We start from the raw sequence: 24,931 nt of genomic DNA, 5'->3' as shown, positions 1-24,931 counted from the left end.
GCATGTTAGAGAAACCACTTAGCCCTATTAGCCCATGGCACAGCCAGGCTGTCTCCCTCCTCCTCCACCTCCTCCTCCTCCTCCTCCTCCTCCTCCTCTTCCCACTCACAGCCTCCTTTCCCCCCTGCCAAAAGAAAAGGTTGGTCTAGCAGGGTTTTTTTAATAAAATCGGCACCTTTCTGCCTTCCACTGAATAAACTGGAGATGTTAAAAAATAAACAGTTTTGAGAGTCAATGTTTCCTGTGGAGCGGCTGGATGGAGTTGGGAGGGGTGGCATAGGGGGGAGGAAGGGGTGACCTCACTTTCTGAACAGCAAAGTTTGAGTGGGAGGGTCTCAGCACAAAAGGTAAAAAAGGGAATGATGTGAACATGTGAAGGAAGCCAGAGCACCAAGCCGAGCGTCAGTCTGTATCCTGACATGGGGAGATAAGGTGACTGGGGAGCCAGCGGTGCTTTCCTGGAATACAATCTCTGTTTGACACTCTCTGCTTAAGCACTGCCCATCTGTATGTTATTCTGCTGGAGCCTCTGGGGAAAAAGAGGAGCCACAGGCACAGAGAGTGAACGAGGGAGGCAGCAAAAGCTCTTTTCTTCCTTTCTTTTCCTTTTTTTATTTTTTTTTTCTTCTCTTTTAAATCAGGATCTGGTTAGACTGCCTTGAAGTGCCACATCTGGAAACTGAATGCTGAAAGAAAGTTAAAATAACTGAGGCACCACTAAGCCAAGGGGGGCTGATTGCAGAAGAGGGTAAACAATTACTGAGACGCTAGAAGACCACTGCTGGATGTAAGGGGAGGAAATGGCTTTGATCTCCGCCTGGCCCCTCGTTTCTCCTATATTATTCTTTTTGAGATGCTTCTCCTCCAGCACAGCCTCGAGTGAGGGAGGCGTTTTTCAGTTTGACATTGAAGGTAGCTCAGCGGTCAGCGTGCAAGAAGCCACTGTTATCAGAGGGCAGCAGCAGGCAGTAGCTACTGGAAGTTGGGTGCCTTTTGCTGAGGTACAGTAACTCCCTTCTCTCTCTGGTGTCTGCACTTTTCTGCTTTCATATGTCTGTGTTGAAGCTCCCATCTGGTTAATGTTAGCTTAATCATTTGATCCTTAAAGCGATACCGGAGAATTTTATGCAGGGGGTCTGAGACGTTGCATTTCGGGACTGGAGAGATACAGTTCAGCCTTCAAAATGTACACATGCCCTGCCTGCTGTGAGCAGACAGCTGCTGTACTCTGCAGTGAGGTTGGCTTAGAATGTCTCTGACTTTCCTGCCAACATAACTAAACAGGCCTGTCCAAACAGAGCTATTTTACAAGGGTTAATTGTCACAACATTTTTTTGCTTGCCTTGTTGTAGTGTTTCAATTGTAATTCGCTTAAACTTCTAGAAATAGAGTCTGGTTTTTGATGGCAAACACTGTCCTGCAGAAGTTTGTGCTTTTGTCTCTGAATGCCATCCACCTTCAAAATCTGAAGTTCCTTTTCACAGTGAGAGTGGGGATAATAAATCAAATGAGTGTAGAAAACTGCCTGCAGAGAAAACACCTGCAGAGATTTTAAGAATTCCAAAAACTACTAGGTTGGGATTAGTGACAAATGAAATTAGAGAGATCTGAGAAGAAATTTGATGATGAAAAGTTTTCCTGCAACCCTGGTGTTTGGGGATTGGTTGGTACTCCTCATTCTAGCAAGGCTGTGTCAGGAATTAACTACTTAAAAATACAGCTTAAGAAAACAATAAATTACTCCAGCATACACTGGGATGTGGGGACAGTAATGTCTCATGCGTGGGAGATACGAAGTAGGAGGCAAATCAAGTTACATAAGGTCATGGGAAGGGAAAGAGTAGTTCTTCTAGCATAACATCCAAAAATGAGGTGAGATTAGCGCAGCCATGTCACTGTGACAATATCAAGATCACAATCTCCGATATCACACAGCTAATTTTCCCCCTGCAGCCCAGTTGCCAGAACTAACAGCCATGGAAATAAGTGCAGAAGCCCTTCAGACAGCCAGGGTTTTGGCAGGGCTGGGCAAAGCTCACCCCCACTGCTGCAGTGGCTCCAAGCAGCTGGGCAGCCTCAGGAAACGCCTGCCCACCCTGCCAGGGACTCGGCACGAAACATGACCCGTGTGAGAAAACTGGAGGCTAAACCCTGCTCTGCTCGGCACAGGGGCTCTTGGGAGCCATCCCAGGCTTGGATGGACTCCATGACATGGGATGTACAGCTTCTCTCGTCTGGCCTGGGATCAGCCCCAGGAAGCTGCATTGCCACCTGTTGCTTACAGCATGGAAAGTCCCTCAATGAAATGCCTGATTTAAGAGCTGGATGGGTTTTGTAGCTGCTTTTCACAGGATAATGGGCACAAATTATTATTAACCTTTCTCAATATGATTGTGTAGTAAGGTTTTCCCAGATACTCAGTTCACATTGCTTTAATATATTAGACTTCATATACTGGAAAGTATTGTGAGATATATTGGACACTGTGGGGAAATGGCACGTCAGTCTCCTTCACACATCTCAATCCTCCCTAATGTTTTACTTGTACAGTCCAATCAAATAGACTCACTAACTGGTGTTTGCTCTGGCAGTTTACTTCAGTCCCTGCAATGGCACCATTTAGAGGCTGGATCCTATGATACAAATAAATGATGCTGCCTGCCATTGTCACACCAAAGTCCTTGGCTGCAGAATGGTATAGTTTCATGAGGAAGGAGCCAGGATTTCAGGCCCCATTGCTAGCTGCAGATTCACCTTTCTATGGCATTTCAGGACCCACCTCCATGGCCATTTCCAAGAATGCCCAATAGGATGTTCTTTTATGATTGAGCTGGTGGCTCTGTAACAGTAAGAACCCGCTTACCCATTGATCCATATACATAGTTGGTGAGCAAGAGCTGGGCAACTGGCTGTAAGCCTGGAGGTAGACGTATGGGCCAGAGAGTGATGGTCTGGTAGTCTCTCACCTGAGGAAGGAAGATTTCCTTTACTCCTCAGAGAGTTTCCCCCTCCCACAGCCCACCTCCCCTCCCTCAGCCCTGGGAACAGGGTTTATCCCATCAGGTTTGAATTAGCCTCTTTCAAAGCCCGAGTTCTTAACCCACAGCTCACAGTGAACCACAGAGTAAACTCCCTTACACAGTGTGGTTTGATTCAGCTCCTTTGTCTAAATATTGACTCAGGCCTACAGCTCTCCTGAGCAGACAGAGGCTGTTAGTCACATTGAATAGTGCCAAATTATACAAAGGGGGCAGATTTGTAAGGCAGTTATGGAGCCAAAGATGGGGCTTCGTTGTGGACTGTGGTGCCAGTCAACTGCGATGTGAAACGCCACTGTGAAGCCGGAGATCAAGGCAGGGCAGACAGAGACCATGGTGTTTCAGCGTGCTGAACAGCATTTGCCCCACACATGATTCTGCTCTACACAACATCAGAAATCTGCAAGGTCTGAGACAGTGCTGGTGGGAGTTTCCAAGCTATAACTGCTGTGATGCTCTCAAATCCTGGTATGAGTTTGATATTATGAACCTATAGAAGAACAGGAGGTCCTAGTTGCTATAAATCCCTATTAGTGAATATTTCTCATTTTCTCACTCCTCTACCTTTCCTGTGTTTGGCAACCCTAAACTCAGAGGAACTGGGAGAAGTGGTCTAAAAATTCAAAATTAACATTAACGTGGAGCTTTTCTGTGCCTTGGAAACAAATGAAAGCCTCTTAACAGCAGAGAAAAGAGGACTAAGCACATTTTCTATATGCTATAGTAATACATTGTACCCACTCATAGAGTGGACCATGGGTTTGAGCTGGATGAGTTGGACTTCAGTCAATATCTAATAGTTTGGTGCCCTGGTTGCTAATCCATATGCAATGCAGTACACCTAAATTAGGCATATAAACTGTTCTTGAACTTTTTCAATCAGAATCAGACACCGTCTTCAAATATAAACTCAAATTCCCCATGCAGTAATGGAGGCACTAGGTTTTTAAAGCCTCTAATTCCTAGCAGTCTTCCCTGGAGGGTCTCAGAGGAGCCTCTGCCTCTGGAAGGACTATGCTGGATACTTGCTTCAGGACAGTTTATTAATCAGCTGAATTCTGGCACACAAAATGTAGATGTTTAAATTAACTGGACTATATTCCACCTTAAATGCCATGTTACTTACATAATGAGCACAGGTAGTGACCATCACGGAATAAAGTATCTACCTCTCTGCCTTTGTTTCAAGAAGAATGCTTATAGATTGATGGAAAATATTCAGAAATGTATCATGAGAAGGATTAGTGTTAGGAATTGGAAGATAGCTGAGAGGCTTTCCAATCCAATCTGCTTAGCTCAGAGGAAGGTTAAGAAAAAACGTTGAACTAACTGTGTAAGCACATACACAGGCAAAAAAAAAAATTAGTAACAGGCTTGCTAGTCTAACAAATGAAGGTCTCATCATATGCAGCAACTGGAAACTGAAGGTGACCAGTTCAGACTACATGTTAATTACAAATTTTAATTTCAAAGGAAATTAAGCACTGGAGACTTTATCCAGTTGTGTTGGATTGTCTATCAAGAAGCAGAACACTATCAAAAGCACTCTTTTGTGTGCTCTTTAATTTAGCATGATTAAGTTCCTTGGCTCACAAAGACAATAAGGGAGATGTTACAGTGCTGAGTCCTGATGTGTATGGGGAGACAGTGAGAATGAGCACAGAGCGCTAGATCCAGCTCATCAGTATAACCCAACTGCAGCTAGCAGCATTAAGTCAGAGACTGATTTTTCCAAATAAGGATAGATTAAAATATTTTACAAGGATGATTCATAAGCGGTGGAAGCAAAGGATTTAAAACTGACACACAGATATCAAATGAAAGCAAACAAGCAAGTGGCAAACATCAGAAAACATTGTTCTGGGGATCCACTCATTAGCTTGGACACAGCAGAAGGAAAGGGGGTGGTAAGACACTTCCAGTTTTGGTGAGGCACAGAATTAAAACTGAAAACCAGGAATCACTTCTAAGAACAGTTAAATCTCACTATCAAATATACAACTTTAAAATAAGAAGTAGGTCATACATTACCATTTGGATCCAAAGCCCACCACTGTCAACATTCGTGGTTGTAATTCCACTGACATGGTGGATTTAAGTATATAGGTGTAGATTTTGTTTCCCAGTAGAAAGAAAGTTCCTTAGAGAGTCTAAGGCGGGAATGACCAATGGCACAAGACTTCAAATACTAGACAATATGGCAAATGATTCCCTGTGATTTACATCATGCAGTCACTTACTTTAATGTAAAATGAATGTAATGTGATGTCCAGAAAATTTATTCCATTCTGATGTAAATGATTACACGAGACCCAGAAAATATCAGAGAGTCCAGAAGATGGGTGTGGAAAGGATTGGTGGAAAAAAAGGTAAGACAGACATCTTGTGGAGACACTTGCCAAGCAAGACAAGATAATTTCAAATGTCTTCTATGGAAAGAAGAAGTGAAGCAAACAGTGGGAAAGAAGCAAACTAAAGCAGGAAGAAGACAAGGGAGAGGGAAAACTCAGAGCAAAAAAGAGATAATCATGAGCCTCAAGAGTAAAGAAAAAAAAAAGTAGTGGGGACAGGGCAGGAAGCCAATTCCCAGAGTGAAGGAAGGCATGATATTGTTGGACAGATGGAAGAGGAAAACTGTTTCCAGCATCAGTGGTTTTGGCTTAAAGGAAAGGCAGAGAGGCAAAAGAAGTCCTTTAAAGGAAGAAATTGTCATAGCCAAGTCAAAATTAGCCACTTACTATCAGGAAAAGTAAGAAGCAGAAGTTACCTGATGGAGATTGCATGTTAAAATGACATGTTTGGCAATCATTTTTGCCCATGTGACTTAGCTGTTGATCTAAATTTTCAAAAGCAAGAAACAGTATTTGAGGTGCTTGCTTTCTGGTTCTCTAAAGTGATAAGCAATAATTAGCACAGGACCAGTGACAAACTCATCTCTCTAAAATGGCTCACATTAAACATATTAAAAAAGAGCAATCCTAAGTCCCAGCCACTTGTTAACAAAGACCTAAACTATCACAAAGTTGTCTTCTCCCCTTCCCTCATAAAGGTTGGAAAAAAAAGTCTTGCAGACTGTTTAGAGAAACCGCAATTTGATCCTTACTTTTGGCATTAATCTGTTTAAAACAAACAGCACTAAAAGAAGCAGCAGAAAACCTTATCCTGAGGTGTGAGCCAAAAAGGGGTTTAGCTTGACAGAAACTTTTATACTCTTTCAAGCTAATGGGAACTGCATCTACCTTTAAAAAATCAGATCTTTAAATTAATTCATTTCACACCCTTGAGGTTATGTTAGGTTAACTCCCATAGTGGGCAATTTGGATTTCTAGTTGCTGTTTTTCTCTGGTACAACAAGGTTACGTTCTGAGAAACATTAGTGGGGAGGAAGTTTTACTGCAGATGTTTGTGATTCCAGCTTAAGTTTCTCATCAAAGCTTTAATGAAAATCAGCTGCTTGGAGTAGATCCGCCAGACCCCAAACCTTCTAAATCATAGGAAGCCAAAGCAAATGGAAGCACAGGACAGAGCAGATGGATAGTGGGAAATGTTGTCCATTTCAAGAAGGTGCATAAACCACCCACCAGAACAATGCAATTTAAACTCCACTGCCGTGAGTTCCCACAAAGTTTTGGGCAAGTACCAGCAAAGAGCCTCAAAGCTTATTCAGGGCTGTGAAAACCAATAAAAGGCATTTCATGCACACTCTTATTCAAGACATGGGAAGCAAGGAAGGAATTAAAAGTCCAGTTTTTCCAGGGGGCATGAGAAGCAATAAAAGAATTGGTTTGTGAAGGAGAACTTGTCCTGATTTAAACTGATAACAATTGGAGCTCCTAGTGTTCAAGAGCTGTGAAAAATGGGTCTAGTTTCTAAGTAATATGTAACCAGTCACTGATAATTTACAGTTTGCTTCTGGACTTAAACTTCAAACACCAAATACAGACACCCCTGGGTTTTATATTTTAATTGGTTCTTTTGAATATTTGGATCTGATCCCAGCTCATTTTCAGACACCACTGTGACTTGGGGATGTTTGGGTTATGCATCCTAATGCAAAATTCAACAATTGCTGAATAGTACTGTATACAAAGCTGTTTGAGCTCCACAGTTTTCGAATCTAATTTTTTGTCATTAAATGATCTCAGAGATTTTCCTAACTATCAGTCATGATACATACAGTGTGTATTCGACAATGCAAACAGAGATTGACTAAAATGCAGTAAATACGATCTGGCTTTGTTGTTCCTGTTTAGTTGTATTGTGCAATTCTTTAGATGGTTATTTTCTTAAAAAGAATACTTCAGAAATACTAGAAGTCCTTTTTTTCTTTTAAGAAAAACCAGCAGGAAACAGTGCTAAAACCCCAGCATTCAAGAGCCAAAGAATAATAGAGGGTTGTGAAAAATATTTTAGAAATTACTATTCCAAGTTTACAAGACTGCAAGAACTCAAACATTATTTTTTAATTCATGACATATGGAATCCAGGGAGCATAGGAAGAACTGGAACACTGAATTTTAATTTTAAACATAATTTAATAATTACTGAATATAAAGACTCTGCCTGCATGACCAGTTTCCAATATGATCTGTAAAAATAGCCATTTTAGCTAAAACTATAAGGCTCTGAATCGTTGTTTGACTCTGTCTTCCCAACAAAAATGAATAAAAATGAATTCATTCAGCCTTTCACCATTGGCATCAGGTAGAAGAAAAAGTTACACAGAACCGGCACTTCAACTGGATCATTTCTGGGCTGTGTGGTACCCTGTTACCACCCTGCAACGTATCCTGTTACTGTTGCATGAAAGGCCTTTTGAGTGGCAAGAGATTCTGCCAAGGCTAATGCAAGGCAAGTATCTCCTAGGGTTTCCCACTGTGGTTTTCTACTTCTGAGCCTGATGGTAGCCCACGGAGAGACACAGAGAGCCTGCCATTAATGACTCCCTTATGCTGTGGTCCCCACTCCTCGCTCCAGGGACCCTTCCTCAAAAGCACTCTGTGGAAGCAAGCATTTGCCCAGACAAAAGCTGCTCCAGTATCCAAAAAAGAAAAAAATAAAAAAAATAAGAGGTGGCAGGGCAAAACACAGCACAGACCTCCGTACCCCAGCTATTAAAATACTACATGCCCCGAAAAAGCTAACACAGCCTGGCCTGTTGAGGGTTGGCAAGGTCTCCAGAGCACCGGTATCTGGCACAGATCCATTCAGGGGGAGGTGGACAGGTGTTGGAGGTCTAGACATGGTGTAAGGTCAGAGGGGGTTTGTGTGTCCTACTTGGCTTTTTGCAGGTTTGTGGGTTTCTGTGGTTCCCTGCTTCCCGTCAATGGCAAGGATTGTCTACAGAAGCTCAAGAGAGTTTCTAAGGCACCAGCTAACTACTTTTAGGTCAGCTGGAAGCGGGATTGGTTTTTTGTGAGGGATGAGGAAATAAATTGTTGGGTTTTTCTCTTGACGCATCTATTCTTTCCACTCTTTGAGCCAACAAGAAACTAATTTCTTCATTATTAGACTATGTCTATGATGAAACAAGCCAGGAGCCAAGAGGCAGTGAGAGATCGGGGCAAGTTATGCCTTCTCCTGGGCCATGGCTTTTTCGCTCTCCATTCAGAGCACAGCCTCTCCACACCTCCAGGCTGGATGTAAGGCATGTAGTACAAAGTTAACCATGTTGAGCTGTCTCACTTCCTTCCTGCACAACTCCAAAGCACTAGGACCATCAAGGGAGAAGTCCTATTTCTGAGAACAGCCCAGGAACACGGCACCTTCCCATCAGCCATCCCCAGCAGGTGCCTGTTTTGCCCACAGCTGGGTCACCCTTAGGAGGGAGGTGCATGAAACCTCTTTCTCTTGTTCTTTCAAGATTTTCACATTGACTTGCGTTTCATGCTAACAGGTTTTTAAGTTAATACCGTAGCTAACGGTCAAGTATGATGCCGTGGCTAGTGGTCATTGTATGTCTCTACTGTGATTCCAGCATTTCAAACTGCTGCAAAATCGAACCAGGAAACACTAGAAATCTGGGCTAGGGGAAATTGCTACAAAAGGGAAATCAAAGGAAGCTTCAGATTTACCCTCTCAGCTTTAACAGTGTCCCATGAGTGCAGCTGTATGTGCTTTAAAGGCCACTTTTCTTTTTTATCCCTTGCAAATTTTTCTCTCTATCTGGAAATCTCTCAGGGAATGCTGTAGTTTGTCAACTCATTATGTCTCACTTATCTGGGGGACTCAAGAGGAGAAAGTATGACTCAGAACACAACATTTCACATAAGAATTTTGTGGGGACTGGGTGAAGGGTGGTTAATGAGGAAATGATGTAGAATTATTTATCCCTTTTCCTGTAAATTGTTCTCCTTGAATAAACTTGGCATTTTGTTTGAAAGAGAAAAATCAACCTTTCCCACTGCAGATCTTCTACTTCCAACAGTGAGCATCTGTAAGAGTAAGGTTTTTATTTAGTGGTTGTAGGAATGAGTACATAAGAGCAGAGGCTGGTATTAATCTCTAATCCTTAGACATTTTTCAGACAGCTAAAACATTTTAGCCCTCCCCCTTTTTGAAGAATGCCTTTTAAGCAGAGGCTTTGTCTTTCCCACTGTATATGGAAAAAATGACTGTGCACTTCTATGGAGAATGCCTAGCTGAGAAATGTTTATGTTGGATCCAGCCCCATCTCTGTTGCTGAATGGCATTTTGTTTTCCACTTGGACTGGGGAAGGGGTAACAGTCTGGAAACATTTTCAACACAGGAAATTTTTTTAAAATTAAATACAATTACTTAGTCAGGGTAATAGGTAATGGTCTTGCTCTGCATAAAGCCATCTGGCTTTCAGCTATTGCTTGCTTTTGCCAGAGTCACCATCAGTCTGTCACTACTATAATGGAGGCACACACAAGCCCACTCGAGGAACAAGAATATAGTGGCAATGAACTAGAGAGGGACTTCCTCGCCATTTTTCCCTGTTGCTCATGCTCTGCTTTGCATATTAGTTTGGGAACTACCTATGTGCAATTAGCCATATGCACTCTCTCTCCAGCTGCTAGCTCTACTATGCAACAGAGAAAAATAGCGGTAACTTTTGTTCTGTACCATCTCCCCCCACCCGCAGCAGGATTTTTACCTAGAACTGGAGCAACTAGTTTCTGTCTTGCTAGTTTTAGTTTTAGAAATCTGAGCTCTCTGTCCAAAACTTTTGGAAGATGGTTTCCATCAGCATCATAATCTGTTCTTTATTATTGTCAAAAATAAACTTCTGTTTTGGAAGCTGATGAGTTGATAACTCCTCGGGTGATAGACAAATATTCCCATTTGTCAGAGATGAGTAAGCAATGAAGTTTTCAAATGAGGTTGTTATTAAACTCGGACCTTGTCCTGTCTCCCTTAAGGCAATTGCAATTTTTTCAATAAATTCTGAGGAGAGCTAAACCTTTCTTATAAATATATAAGTGATGGAGATCTTACAATGTTAAGCTGTTGCTTAACACAGCAACAGCTGAAAAAGCAGACTAAATTCAGTCATCAGATATATTCTTTAGTAGCTGCAGACTGGTCAGACACAGCATGCATGGCTCCAGACCACCCATAGCCCTGTGCACTCAGGTGGCAGCATCACTGGGGATGCAGACAAGGAGGGTCAATATTGACATCCACACACAGGGAATGGCACAAAGGACACTAGTAACAGCTTCATTTGTTTCATCACTCATTGAACAGCTCATTTACTGGAAAAGATTATGGATTTAAAACCAGTGTCACTGATTTGTTGGGGTTTTTTATTATTTTTTGAAGATTCAAATTACTGAGCTTCACAAAAAGACACCACTGCAGCTTTAATGAGCATTTCATCTTGCTTACCTAGAAAACCTCATTATTATATTAATTTGCCAAGCTCTATGTCAAATGAATTCAGTGAGGTTTTAATTTTCATTGAACTTATCTCATCTTAGAATTTAATTTAAGAAATAAGAATATGAAACAATAATGGGGGTTTTACACTGAATTACTATCTGAGCAACAAAGAATTTGCTTTCACATTTGCAAGCTAAAGAACAAAACAGAAAGCTTGTTATTGTGTAATTCACATAATTGCTTTAGTTTTTAATCTCATCAAATGCAATTAGAACTGAGATACCTGTCAAGATAAGTGGATAAAAAAAGATTAGCAGCATTGCATCCAAAACTCTTCACCAACTTCTAGTTAATATCTAATTTACAACATCAGTGGAGCACTGGAAGTAATAAATATTTCACAGTTAACCATGTCAGAAAATTAAAAGGACAATACATTAATTTAATTACTACACCAGTGTGCTTATTATAAAGCTATAATGAATATTGATTTGGAGACTAAGCTAAAAAATGTGTTCCTCTCAGAAATGTTTGCAATTTTAAACATAAATTTTAAGTTGCAAATGGCTAATTTGCATGAGGATTCTGCCCTTGAAATGGTAAAGACTATAGAGTGGCTTTTTGCATGCAGACAGTTCTCTATAGCTGTAGTGTCCTATTAAATCGGGTAATTAACTGTCTACCTATGATGTCACACATTTAATTCATTTTTTCAGTAATAATAGTTAGAATGTGACCTTTCTAGTTCAGAAGAATTTGATACTGTAGAACAGGGGTAATGAAGGTTTATAGAAATTATAAACAGAGCTTGGAAGCCTAAGGGGAAGCTGGTGAGCAAGCTTGTTTGTTTTTAAATCTCTAGGTTTGTGAAGCTTTAAAGCTCATATAAATTTGGCAAAAATCAACAGAGAACAAATAAAATTGCAGAGCAGATATCTGCATTTGTCTGCATGTTGTGGAGTATCCCACAGTGTAGAGCAGGGCTTCTGTCTGCCCCTTTTTATGGTGACTTTGATGGTAGAGCACGTCTGGCCAACAGGACAGTTACTAATTCTGCAGAGCCTCGTTCTCCAGAGAAAGAAAAAGTTTCCTCTGAAACGTCACTTCATAGCTTCAAGTACAAAGACAGTCTTGAGTGTGCTATTACTAAAGCTCTGAGATTTTGAAACCCATTTCTTTCTTTAGATTGTAACTTAAGCTATAGTGAGGTATGACAGGTCTTAGAAAGGGCATCAAGAGGACATTTTATTTTTTAAATTAGTTATATTTCACCTCAGTGGCTGGAAGAACTCACAGAAACCTCTGTAGCCAAGACCTGATTGAAGAAAAGATATTTTCCTTAAGTATCTTAAAAGCTCTCCTGCAAGATCAGTTTTAAATTTTCATGAGAAATTTTAGCACTGAAATGGAATTCTTTCTCTTTCTCCCTACCCACTTTGATTAATCTTTTTCACATATCTGGTATGCTTTGGCAGTAAATCCTCTCACATCACTCCTAAAAGTTGCCCTTTGAGTGTGGTCTATCCCATAGAAAGGATGGGGGGGGGAAATGGCAAAGACACCACAGTGCCAAGCAGTGCTGTGTAAATGGCTTTAAAGCATGACTGTTTAGCTGGAAGCCAAATAAGTTCTTTTAGCACTGAATTAAAAAGACTGGATGTCTTGGGTCCAGCAACAGCTTTATATTCACTGCAGGCATCCAAAACAAAAAATCATGACTACCAGAAATGTCTGCCCATGCGGGGACGTTCATTATTCCTGCTAGTTCTGACTAGTTCTCTTAAAAGACATTAAGTTGTTGACTTGTGTCACTGCTGTGGATTACATTGGGTACATCTGAGACATTGTAATCTGCAATTACATTGGGTATACCACTGTGGATTACATTGGGTACTCCTGGACAAAGTCCCAGGCAACCAGCTCCGGGTGACCCTGCTTTAGCAGGGGGCTGGACCAGATGACCTCCAGAGGTCCCTTCCAACCTCAACCATTATATGATTCTGTGTGACTATGGTCATTATGCCTTTTTACAGATCAAGAAGCTGAGTGAAAGAGTAATGTACATGTTCACACAAGCGATGAACAGAAGAATGTGTTTTCTTGAGTGCCAGTATCCTTGTGAGTGTAGTTAGGGACAGAGGAGCTCATGCACAGAAACAAGGTGATGAAGATCTCATCTGTTCAGTGAGAAGGAATACTTTCCCTTATGTTAATATTAAACAACATAATGAAACTATTGCTGTGAAGATATTAGTAGATTAGAGGTGAAGGGTATGACATGAAGTGGGTGAGTGACTGGAACCAGGTGCAGGGAAAGGAACAGTGGAGGAGTAGGAGGACAAATGGAAAGCATGACAGGGAGGACACAAGCATGAGTAGAGAACAAGGCAACAGCAGAAGGGCTGTGGGAGCCAGTGAGGGCAGGTGGAGATCCACAACCCATCAGTATAATATTCAGATGCTCCATTAATAGAAACAGCCCAAGAGAACCACAGAGGCCTCCCCCAAGAAGGGCCAATGAACGACCATCTCATCTGGTTGGCATTTTACTGTAAGACTCTTTAAATTACATTCAAGCCTCGTTGCCAACAAGAGAGACATATAATATAGACAAGCCTAAAAGGTAACCTATAAATAAAAACTAGAGTGAATGTGTGCTATAAATATAAACTGAGGAGCCATGGATTTAATCAATGTCTCACTATATATAAACGGACCTGCTGGAACATGCTGTCTGCAGCAAACCCCTCACTTTGCAAGTACTCACTATTCTTTTGAGGAAATCGTTCTTTCTCCTATGGACAATGCAAATCCATCCAGATTTTGGGGACATGAGAGACAGAAGAAATTGATAAACAAATTATTTGCAATTACACAGTTATTATTGTAATAATAATATTATAGAGATTTGAATGACAGTTAGGACAATACCAGAACTGTCAGTCAAATACTTGTCTATAAAGAGCCCGAGGATACCTCCTAGAAATATTTTCTTTCTCCTGCCTTGAAAAATCAGAACAAACCAAAGCAGAGTGAACTTAATGAGAAAAATTTTACCCCAAGTCATATACTTCATGTAGGATTCATCAGATCCTTTGTCTACATGGCCTACTGTAGTTAGGTCAAACGTAGCTGTAGAGATGGATCCTTTTGGCAGGTTAAGGAAGTAACAAAAACCAAAGTGTTTAAATACGGCCATCTGTTACCTTAACCATTTCAGCTGTTGAGAGACAGAGACCACCCTCTCAAGCTTTTCCCATAGTAGGTATTATGGGAAAAAATGCAGAGCTTTGCTCTGCATTCCTTGATTACATATTGCTGCCGATCTTGTGAAGTCTAGTGTTCATGTGTGGGACAGATGAGGATAAAAGCTGTGAAGGAGCAACTCCAAATAATATTCAAAGCAGCAAGTAATATTACAAGCTCTGTTTTCATGCAATTGTCACTGATGGCCCTACCCTTTTGGAAAACAGGAATCAGAAGTCTGATCATAGAGATGCCTGGCAGTGTCTGATGCTGGTTTCAGTGACATGTTTCCTAGTTATTAAGTGTGGCAACACTGCCTTTCACGGTTAGCTAGGCCAAATAGGAAAGGCAGATAACCTGCTGATGCCCAGGCATCTTGCATGTACCTGTAAAATGCTCTGTCACTTGGGGACAAAAAAAACCAGTTCTAACCTTTCTGAGTTAAATTCATTCTAAAACTTACCCAACAGTGTTTCTCGGCTGTAGTCAATACTACGCACAAAAGTGGTTTCAGCAAGAGCTGGTGAGTAGCATCAGTAAATTCCTTGCCCACAAAAGTGGAAAAGCCTAGGTGTGAAGTACACTGGAGCATCACACACTGCCTGGATGAGCAGAACAGTGGCTGGATAAGACATGAGGTGGGGATAAAAGCTTTTGGCAGTTCAGAAATGCCAGAAATAGGGCTTCATCTCCATAACTGATCAAACTAGATCATTAATTAATAAACACCCTATCAGTCTGGTAAATCAATTTCTGATGGGTCCAGTGCAGCTGCCTGTGCATTCAGAAAAGGGGGAAATGCACCCAGGTTTTCCTATCTGCTGACTAAACAGCAAGTGCAATTCATAGGTTTTCTAGTGATCATGTGAGTCCATCCAGTCCTCTGGGACCAAGGCAGCAGCCAGCATGGCTGAATCAGCATCAGGGTCCTGCAGAGCAAATATAGCTTTCCCTCCCCCACTTAACCCTTGTCCATCTGCATGTACATAAACACTTTTGAGACACCCTACAGTCACAACATACTCCTAAATACTACACATGGTGAACGCTCAAGCCACTCCAAAATTTAAACGCTCCAGGAGAGAGGTTTCTCCTGCAGGTTACAAAAGGGAGGAAGGTCAGGACAGTGGGATGCAGTGTTATCAGAGATCTTTTTGTTTGCATAAAGTTTCCCAGCAAACTGAAGAACTAAATCTTTGTGTCTATGCTTATGAATAACTTGTCTTTGACCTAAGGAATTTGAAATGTCCATTACTTTGTTCCCAGCAAGTAAGAAATGGTCAAATGTCCATCAGCCTACAACTGGCAGTCTGGATTTTAAAAGTCTGCTTTCAAACGCACTCAAATTCAATTATGTCCTGAGCTGAAAAGCAGACGTAAAAGTCACATTGGTGCCCTCAGTACTTTCTGGCTGAATGAAACACCAGAAGTAGACTTGTCTATCTGTCCAAGGTAAAGAAGATTGTTTTGTAATGACTTCCAAGCATGATAAGCCATACAACCTGTACCTGCCCAGAGTGGTTTTAAGCTAAGAAGTCCATGGAGTCAAACACTTTGTTTGTTTACATCCCAGTTTGGCAAAGCAGTTTTTTTACCATGTCAAAGAGTGTGTCTTTTGGAAGGAAACAAGAAGGTGTCCTTTGAATGGGGTCATGCTCCTTTCTGTGCTAGAGCTTTACTGCATAGTTATTTGGGGAGTTCTCCTCCAGCTCTGGAGATTGTCAAAGTCTCTCACAGCATCACAGCTCTTCTTCCCAGCTGTACCTACAGGGCTTAACCCCAAGTTGAGCCAGGAATGAACATGGCAGCACTAACATGATGGCAGGGATCAGTTTTGCTCTCTGTCAAATGGGATAATCTTATATCTCACAGGCATGTATTAGAACTAAAGTCACTGCAGTGAGCACCAAGTATTTTGCCTGACTATATATTGTCTTAATAATAATTTCTTACAGATTTCTTTCCTAAATATGTTCGATGTTATCCAAAGCCATCAAGTCAAAGCAGGACTGAGCTACTAGCAGCAATGAAATCAATTTCCAGATAGTAAATTCCAATGGTATTTTAAAACTCTTCCTAAGAATTATAGTTTTACTAAAGGTGCTAGCATATATACATGCTTTCTGACTCCCAGAGGAAAAAAAAAAAAAAAAACATATCTCAGAGACAGGCTGAAAACATTCTGTTTGCAGATTTTTGAATAGCCAAGTATTCAGTGGGGAAGGTGGCACCCCTGCAGAGTGATATAATACAACCCCCTTGGAGAGCTACCTGTAAATATCAGAGGAGGCACTATTCAGACAAAGGGAAACATCCCATGATCATGCCCTGGCTAGAATCAACTGAACTCAAGTGTAGAAAGATAATCACTTGTCCCTGTCAGACACCAAGGTTTCCTTTAGATACGTCCACTTTCTCTACCTGAAGATACTGACGGGTGGAACAGACTGTCAGGAGCCTTTGAACTTCAAAGGTACAGGGTGTCCAGCAGTTTGGCCACATCCGTGGCATAGCAGTTGTAGCCAGGACACTTCTACACAGTATAGCACATCTGACACATGCAATAGGTCTCAGGTCCCCAGACCCTGCATGCAGTACAGGCACCTACACGTGAACTAGCCCTCCAGGTCTCCCTTCACAGTCAGTAGAGAGCAGCAGGCACAGCTGATCTCTTTAGATGCATTTTAGTATAAAAGAAATTAAACCATACAAAGGGTGTCTAGCTGGCTGTTTTTCCCTGTGGATGTCTCCACGTTGATGACTCCCAGCCTGCTGTGGTTTGGGCTGCCTACACATGCAGTCCCACTGCCCAGCTGCGGGGGCTGCTGGCCAGGTTGCCCCCACACTAGCCCGGCCACAGCTGTGTTAGCACAGCCCTGCACCTGGGGCATGAGATCCTCTGTGGCTCAGCCTGGGACTGTCTTCATGGCTGAGTGTCACGTGCCCGGTGAGACCTGCTGAATGCTGAAAATTTGGCATGCTTTCAGCGAGCACTTGGCTAGGGATTGAGTATTTCTGGAAGTGAAGTACTACACCTTGTTGTAGGTGATAAAGACCAGGAACCTCTTCAGATAAGAGTCCTACCTATGCTGAGGAAACCAGGGAAACTGAAATAACATCAAACATACAGCAGAGGACTGCTTTCTCAGGCTTGTTTCCCTAATGTTTTTATTTCTAATAAATAATTACATAAATTAAAGTACTGGGAGATATTCAAACAGGAAAACGTCTTTATTTTTAGGAAGGGCAGTAGGCTATTTATCTCAAGTCGGCCGCAAACTTCAAAAAGGCCTCAGAACAGCCGCTGCCAATTCCAAATACTGCTCATTAAAAAAAAATAAGCATGTTTGGGTTGGGTTTGGGAATGTCCTCAAGGAGCAGAGGGCTGTGTTTCCATGGCAATGCCATGCACTTCCAGCAGACTGGTCCCTTTTAGACACAGATTTTTAAATGGGTGGAGGATGTTCAGAGCATTCATTCACCCCTGTACAGCAAAAGATAGAGAGTTTCAGGGGTTTAGTATTATGCTGAGTCCAAAACTTATGTTTGGGTAAACCGTTCCTTCCAGAAAAACATTACATCTTGATGTGAAGCTGTCAAAAAAGAACATTGGTCCACTCAGTGTGGCTGATTGTTTTCATTAATGCATTAAAAACTTTATTTATTTATTCATGTGTCGTACTTTTACAGGTACCTATGACTGATGTGGTGCCTGCTATATCAGAGGAGCAACATTTTTCTATTTTCTTTTCCCTGGGCTCTGAGGCAAAGCTTGATAATGTTCAAGTAGAGTTTGTTCTCTTTTCTTCTTTTCTTTAACTCCATAAGAGACAGTGGGGACTTCTGAGGGTCCCACAGTTCTGAAACTGTTGATCGTTCTATATCAACTGATAAATATTATTATGCAAATAATTCACATGTGTCACAGTTCTCCTTAGGTGTTTCTATTGAGAGACAGCCTGCCACACCAGACTTCACAGCTCTCAGAGTAAGATTCTTATATGTCTTCTGACAATATTTTTACCACCTTTACAGAAGAGGTCACACTGCAGAAAAATGGAAATGTGAATACACAGAAATCTTTTCAAAATGAAATTATATGTCCAATGAACTTGCTACACCACCACAATAAAGCAGGTGAACAAGCTGTGTATGTCAGCTTAGCCAGCAGTAACTGTCTATGTATGTTCTTGACCATCACCAGATGACAAGTAATGAGAATTAATTTAATTCTCTTCCACCAAAGGCTAAAAGACCATGATCAGGAACAGTTACTATGACTTGGGTAGCATGTCATAAATTATGCTACAGCCATTTATCTAGCCTCTTGGCATATGAAGAAGTAAGATGTAGGGGCTGCCCGAAACTATAAAAATGTGCATTTATGCCTCTTGGCATCAAAAATCACCCTTCTACAGAAAATACAGGTATTTATGACACAGGATAGAACTTTCTTTGCGGTTTTGCAGGTTGATTTGGGATACTAGGCTAAGTTAATTTTCATTTCATCACAAGCCCATGAGTTTGTAGGATTCAGCTGTGCCCATGCTGCACTCACTTTTACTATCCTGAACAGACTTTGAAGTGAGAATCTAGTAAGTAATACCATGTTTGATCTTTGCCCTCATGTCTGAACATCCATGCAGCCTGCTCAGGATCTTTCTCAGACCTGCAAGGAAGCACATCCTTTTGTGATTCTGTGTCTAGCAACAAAGAGCATAACGCAGCTGGCCAGCGACAACCAAGTCTCAGCTGGCACTAAACTTAACAGTGACTTGACAGCTGATGTGCCAGGACTGCTACTTCTTGTTTTGAATCAAATATAATGAGACTTCTGTTCTAAGACTGGTAGGCATAACTATAATAAATATAACAAAGGGTAAAATGTCTTCGTCTAGAACATTTAACCCTGAATCCACATCCCTTCATGTACCCAACACTCAAGAGAAAACTCTTGAAGTAACAAACACTGGTGTGGATCCAAGGGAGCTTTTTATTGTGGAAGAAAGAGACCCTTTGTGAGTTTGTGTATTCACGGGGAAGTCACAAGTTCCAGTACTAACTAAAGAAACCTGCCATGTTTTCTTACCATCAGACAAGAGAGTCAATGACTACACCTGAATTAAGCAATGTGGGGACCTCCTAGTCAAGTAGCATAATGCAGCCCATGTCCACGTGCTGAAGCTCTCTCCATGATTGCCCAGAGAAGAGCAGACCCATACAGACTGCCTTGTAGGAACACAGCCTAACAGATGCTGTGCTCTGAGCTGTGCCTGAACATTGTTAGGAAACCCATAATCTGCCAAAGAGCAAAATCAAGGCAGAAAATGAACAATCGGTCAGTATGGATGATCATAAGCCAGTCCCTGAAACCATGCCTTGCCCTTCTTCAGTTGGCTGATGCAGATGTAACCCCAGAGAACACTCTGTGCATGTTATCAGTGCAGCACTCTTGGGGAAGGCAAGCCAGAAGAGGCAGGGTCACAGCAGACATACCTACCCCAGCACTGCTGCACCGCTACTGCTACCTGGCAGCAGGAAAGGAACAGGGACCTGATTCTGCCCTCAGTGGTGCAGGCATAGATTAGGACCAGCTGTAATGAAATCAGTGGAACTCTCTGAATATAATATGGGAGGAAACTCATACCCTGTGTACATGGATTGTCCTCCATCTTCTGTCCCATCTTGCACCCACACCAGCAGAAAGGTCTGAAGAAACAGAATATGGCTACAGGCTCCACAGCACTTTCAGCACCGCAGCTGGTTCTTGTTTTTAAGAAATGTAATAATTAAATCCAGATGCAAGACGGGGGGCAGGGGGGGGGAGCATGCACGATGGGTGTAAAAGATTTTCAAGAGCTCAGCAAGATCCACACTATATCAGACTATTCAGCTTGAACTGGAACAAACATTGTCCCTCAGGCAAAAAAAAAAAATATCTAATTGTGAAGACATAATTGCTAATGCAGAGCTAGCATTTTCGCCTACTAATTGTCTTCCCCATGCAGAAACAGACAGTGGACGGAAATGTTCCTCACTCAATTGCCTACATAATGATTTTCAGGGAGGGTATTTCCATTTTGTCCCAGACCTGTTTGTGCTTTGTGTGCAATTATTTTTTGCTCCCAGAACATTTGGCTATTTGAATCCCTCAATTAGTTCAGCACTCTGACACTTCTTTTTATAAATATGATGTTGGCTCATGCCCTGGAACAACTAACCAATCACTCCATTATCACCAGTAGGGCAAGGAGCAACAAAAAATATCAGAATAATTGAGAATGCCTGAAGAAAACTTCTGAACCCAAAGGAAACAATCTGGATCACATTTTCCCCTCATTTCCACTTCCCTCAGACCATTGATTGTCAATACCTCATTTCTAGTGTAAATTGATGCAACCCATGGGTTAAAATACTGTATTAAAATAGTGAGTATCAGCACCTTCCAAGTTTTTGTGATTAATTGAATAATGCAGGGGGGAAATGTTGCCAAAAAAATACCCAGAAGGCTTAGGACCCTGCATTTAATTTTCAAAAGGGGCTCTGACAGCAAGAATAACAGAGGCACCCAAGACTGAGGCAGATGTCTTGAGGAACCGAGAAGTGTGTCTGCTCAGAACAGGGCATAAACTGGTTCCCAGTGGACTTCAGCAAAGACTGTACAGCCCTGCCAGCACAGCTGGAATCAGTGACATTGCATTGAACTCATACCTGCTGGGTGGCTGGACTAGATGAGAGGTCACTCATGGCTACAATGCAGGCACACCCTTAGATGAACTGTAAAGGAGACGATCTTCATGGCTGACTGCAGGATTTGCATAGATACATACCTTCATACACACTCATACATCTCTATTGTCCATGTTCACTGTTGTAAGTAAAAAATGATTCTGCTTAGGCCTACAAAACCAAGAAAGCTTTTGGGCTGATGCTAATGGACCAGCTAGGACCACCCACCAGTTAAGGGGCATCAGAGAATATAACATGCTTTAGATCTGTATGGGTGGAGAGAAAGATTGCCAAGACAGACACTGGGATAAGGATCTGTTTTCAGTTTAGAAACTGTCTCCCTTCCTCAGTGTGTGGTATAATCATTCAGCTGAAATCCTTAGCCTGGTGGGAGCCAGTCCTACAGCTCTGTTTTAAGACTAAATGACGGAAAGAAATAAGCAGTACAAATAGATAGTATTTCTGCTGTCCCAGAGTGGTTGTGGTACGAAGACTTACCCTTCTAGGAGCTATTATCTAAGAAAGTGTTTCCAAAGCAAACCAGATAAAATATTGTGTGTAAGGATGGTAAAGGCAACTGAGTTTTCCATTTATGTTCATCTCAGCTTCTCAGAGCTCTCTGGGATAAGCTTGGATTAATGATTCATTTGTAAACTTCATTTTTAAAGCTTGTTGTTAGTCATCTCATAAGATACATTATTTTCTAAACAAGCAGCTTATCTAGCTGTGTAGAAGGGTCTACCCACCCTTGAGAATAAAAGCTAATGCGCAGGTGAATCTTGGGATTGTTGACTTGCTACCCAGTGCCCCACAGCTATAACTACAGCACCATGCAGATGTACAAGTTCAGGTCCCATAAGCAATACGGCCATAGCGCTGTGCCAGGGTTAATTAGCCATAGCCATCAGCAGGGTATTTAGCAATACTGCTCACAGGCTATTTTTTGCAGCTGGTGGTGATATCACTGCATGGGGCTGCATTTGATGTTGTAGACCTGCTGTTCATGTCATAGATTACAGTGGGCACGAGAAGCAATGATTAGTTCAGTGCAAAGAAGAAATCACCCTTCATTTCAGGTCAACCCAGGAAAACAAGGAAGAGGGAGATACAAAGAAAATTTAAATCTAATTAGATCAGTACAATAAGAAGCCTCACAGCTCATACAAATGCAAGAAGGATCATACCCTACTGATTGACTTAACTTCCCACTTTTCCCACTTTTTGCAAGGGTAAGTGACTTCACGAGCCAAAGTGCTGTACAGACAGATGCAAAAAATATTCCAGGAGATCCTGACACATCTCAGGCTCTGACAGCCACCTCAGGGATAGTGTTTGTAAATGCTAGCAGAAACAGGGTAGGGTAAATAACTTCTGGAGATCTAAAAGACATGCTAGGACCTTCCCATCAGCTCTGCAACAACCTTGCAAGAGTTAGGCAAGGTAAGAGATTTAGGATCCAAAAATTCATGAGTCTGCATGGATCTAACATAATACATGTGACACAGGGAGACTACACAGGGTGAGCAAGTGCTGCCTGAGTAACAGAGGTTTCTCCTGAGGTCAAACTTGTGCATGTCTCACCAGCTTTGTGTAATGAGGTAGAAGTTCCTCAATGGACAACAAAAATTTGCACATAACTTATCAAATAAAAGCTATCCTTTCCTTTTTATTATCCAGTCTTAAAGGGGCATCTTAATAGCTTTGTTTATGTTTCTGAGTCCTTACGTTATTGCTTTCATTACTATTTAAAAGCAGATGATTTAGATATTACAGTCTTCTGTTTAATCTTGCTAAGCTTTGGTAAATTATCAAAAGTAATAAAGTATATACACTAGGCACAGCCACACATTTAAGAAATAACAAGAAAGTTCTACCTTTCATGCAGTCTCCCCCCATTTATTTGTTACATCACATGAAGAATGAATGCAGAACTGTTGTATCTCCCAGGGACTGGCTACTTCCTGGAATGACAACAGGTTATCGCTGGCACATATCACCAGCCTCACAGCCAGCCAGCCCTGCTTTGGTAGCCTCTCACAGCAGCCAGCCAGCTTTCCTTCTGAAGGGGATTAAACTTTGTAGGTATGTTTCTGCCTCCTTTAGGCTCAGGCTCTCCATCCCAAGCTCATCAAAGTTTTGATGTAGAGTAAACTTTCTAAAAGCTTTCATTTTTTCAGGAAAAGCTACTCCTTTCCTATAAATACACTTCCTTTACTGAATAAGGAACATAATTTGTAGTTAACTCATTCTCTAGTACAAAGTGCAGTAAGAATCTGCCAGCTCTGCACCTGCAGGCAAGCACCCACTGCTGGCCAGGGGCAGGACACAGGCAGGAATGTTGACAGCTTAAATACTGTAAGGCAAAAAAGCGAGCACCAGGGCAGAGAGTGAAAGAACAGGCTCGAGTTCAGCAGCGTGTGTGTGGTCTGCTACCACAGGGTTATGCAGTATGCTCTGGTGAGGCCTGATGGTTGTAATTCTTGCTTTCCCCTACCTCTCAGCCAAACCTAACTCTCCGAATATGTATGCATAGGATGTACTTTATTTTTATTTTTTCATTGCAGGGATGCCAAGAAGGATTTTACCGTACCAGCTCAGGAAAATGCTCTCCTTGCAACTGTAACGGTAATGCAAACAGATGCCTTGATGGATCTGGAATCTGTGTGGTAAGGAATTCCGGTCTTCTCTGCTGGTCCCTCACTGAATAACAGTATCTTTTTTGTTTTTAATGGTAACATGAACCCTTTCACCTTCTTTCACTCTTACATGAGGCTTCACCTGAAGGAAATGTTTTCCAGGCAAACCCGAGAAACCACGGTCTGACTCTGCTGTTAACAATGCTTAATTTCAATACACAGAAAAAGCAGTGTCTGTACCACAGGAGCATTTTGCTGAAGAGTAATCATAAGTAGGGCCAAGATCAATACATTAATAAGATTATCCTGGACAAATTTCATTCTCACTTAAAATTATCGCTGCAAATTCAAAACAATTCCTGCCTGCAGTATTTGTGAGAGTTAGTATGCTGAGGAAGATATTTAGTCCATCAAAAAAATGGAAAGAGTTTTGTATACCTCCAGAGAAAAAATGTATAAATTCAAACGCATTTCATTCTCCCCTTTATGAATACAGTGCTGTATATCATACAAACAATTTTCAATGGTGAGTGACCCCTGTGAGTGCATATACATGTGTTTTCCATAGTAATTCTGCTGCATGGCAGCCTCCTGCTGTGAAGGAACAACATGAGGAGGTTGAAATAATACACCAAAGGAAGAGCATGTTGAAGTCCAAGGCAGTATTACAATTTCCTGTATGTTCAGTCTCACTCAGTATCAGCGCATACAGAAAGCTGTGAGTTAGCATTAGTAGCTGATCACTTGTAGCTCCGGAGAAAAATCAGTCCAGTAAAACTAATCCAAATTACTAGTGGGCAATCAGAGCAGTAATATACTAAAGAAAGAACAGAAGTTAATAATGTAATGCATCTAAACCACATAGTAAGAGTTTAGTCTTTACAGGCTTGTAAAGGAGAAGTAGAGCTCAGAGTTCCTTGCTCTGCCATGTGTTACTTTTGACAAGTCATAAACCTTTGCCCTCAGTTTGTCTTTTCATAAAATGACTTGATAATATTTCCATGCTTTGCATTGTTTCAGGCTCTATCAAGTTTTTAGTTATATAAATATATAGAGCCGTGCTCCATGGCATATTTCCTACCATTTTTATTTCTATGGGAGAAAGACAGTGCAGCTGTTCAGCCCAGGAACAATCATTATGGCTTGGCCACTGTAGTGTGCTTATTAGCTGGTTTCTGTAGAATGCATATTGACTTCATGTTTTATTACATTTTTAAAAGTGGTTTTAACACTGCCAGGCATTCCCAGCTATTCTCTTTCACGTGCACAAGGCTTTTGCTCATGGGATGATTGTCCCCTTGGTGTCAAGTGACAATGGTGCCAAAAGGAAATTTCTGATGGAAGACTTGGGAACAAGAGAGGGAGCTTGACAAGTGTCTGATTCTCATGACTCTGGTGACAAGAGTTTCTGGAGTAGGATATATGAAATAGGG

General features: G+C 41.5%; 1 protein-coding gene across 1 annotated transcript in view; it reads left to right on the top strand.

Annotated features, from left to right (window-relative positions):
- The first annotated feature begins 394 nt into the window (after nucleotides 1–394).
- LAMA4 (laminin subunit alpha 4) overlaps nucleotides 395–24,931 on the top strand; it is a 107,621-nt gene continuing 83,084 nt past the window's right edge. Inside the window, exons 1-2 of the mRNA XM_055810112.1 lie at nucleotides 395–1,001; nucleotides 23,427–23,528. Coding sequence (XP_055666087.1) covers nucleotides 801–1,001; nucleotides 23,427–23,528 — 303 coding nt within the window. The 5' untranslated portion in view covers nucleotides 395–800. The remainder of the gene's footprint in view (nucleotides 1,002–23,426; nucleotides 23,529–24,931) is intronic.

The sequence above is a fragment of the Falco peregrinus genome, chromosome 7, assembly GCF_023634155.1.
Source record: "Falco peregrinus isolate bFalPer1 chromosome 7, bFalPer1.pri, whole genome shotgun sequence".
Taxonomy (NCBI): Eukaryota; Metazoa; Chordata; class Aves; order Falconiformes; family Falconidae; genus Falco; species Falco peregrinus.
Note: the sequence above shows the minus strand (reverse complement) of the source record. Positions and strands in the feature narration are given on the sequence as shown.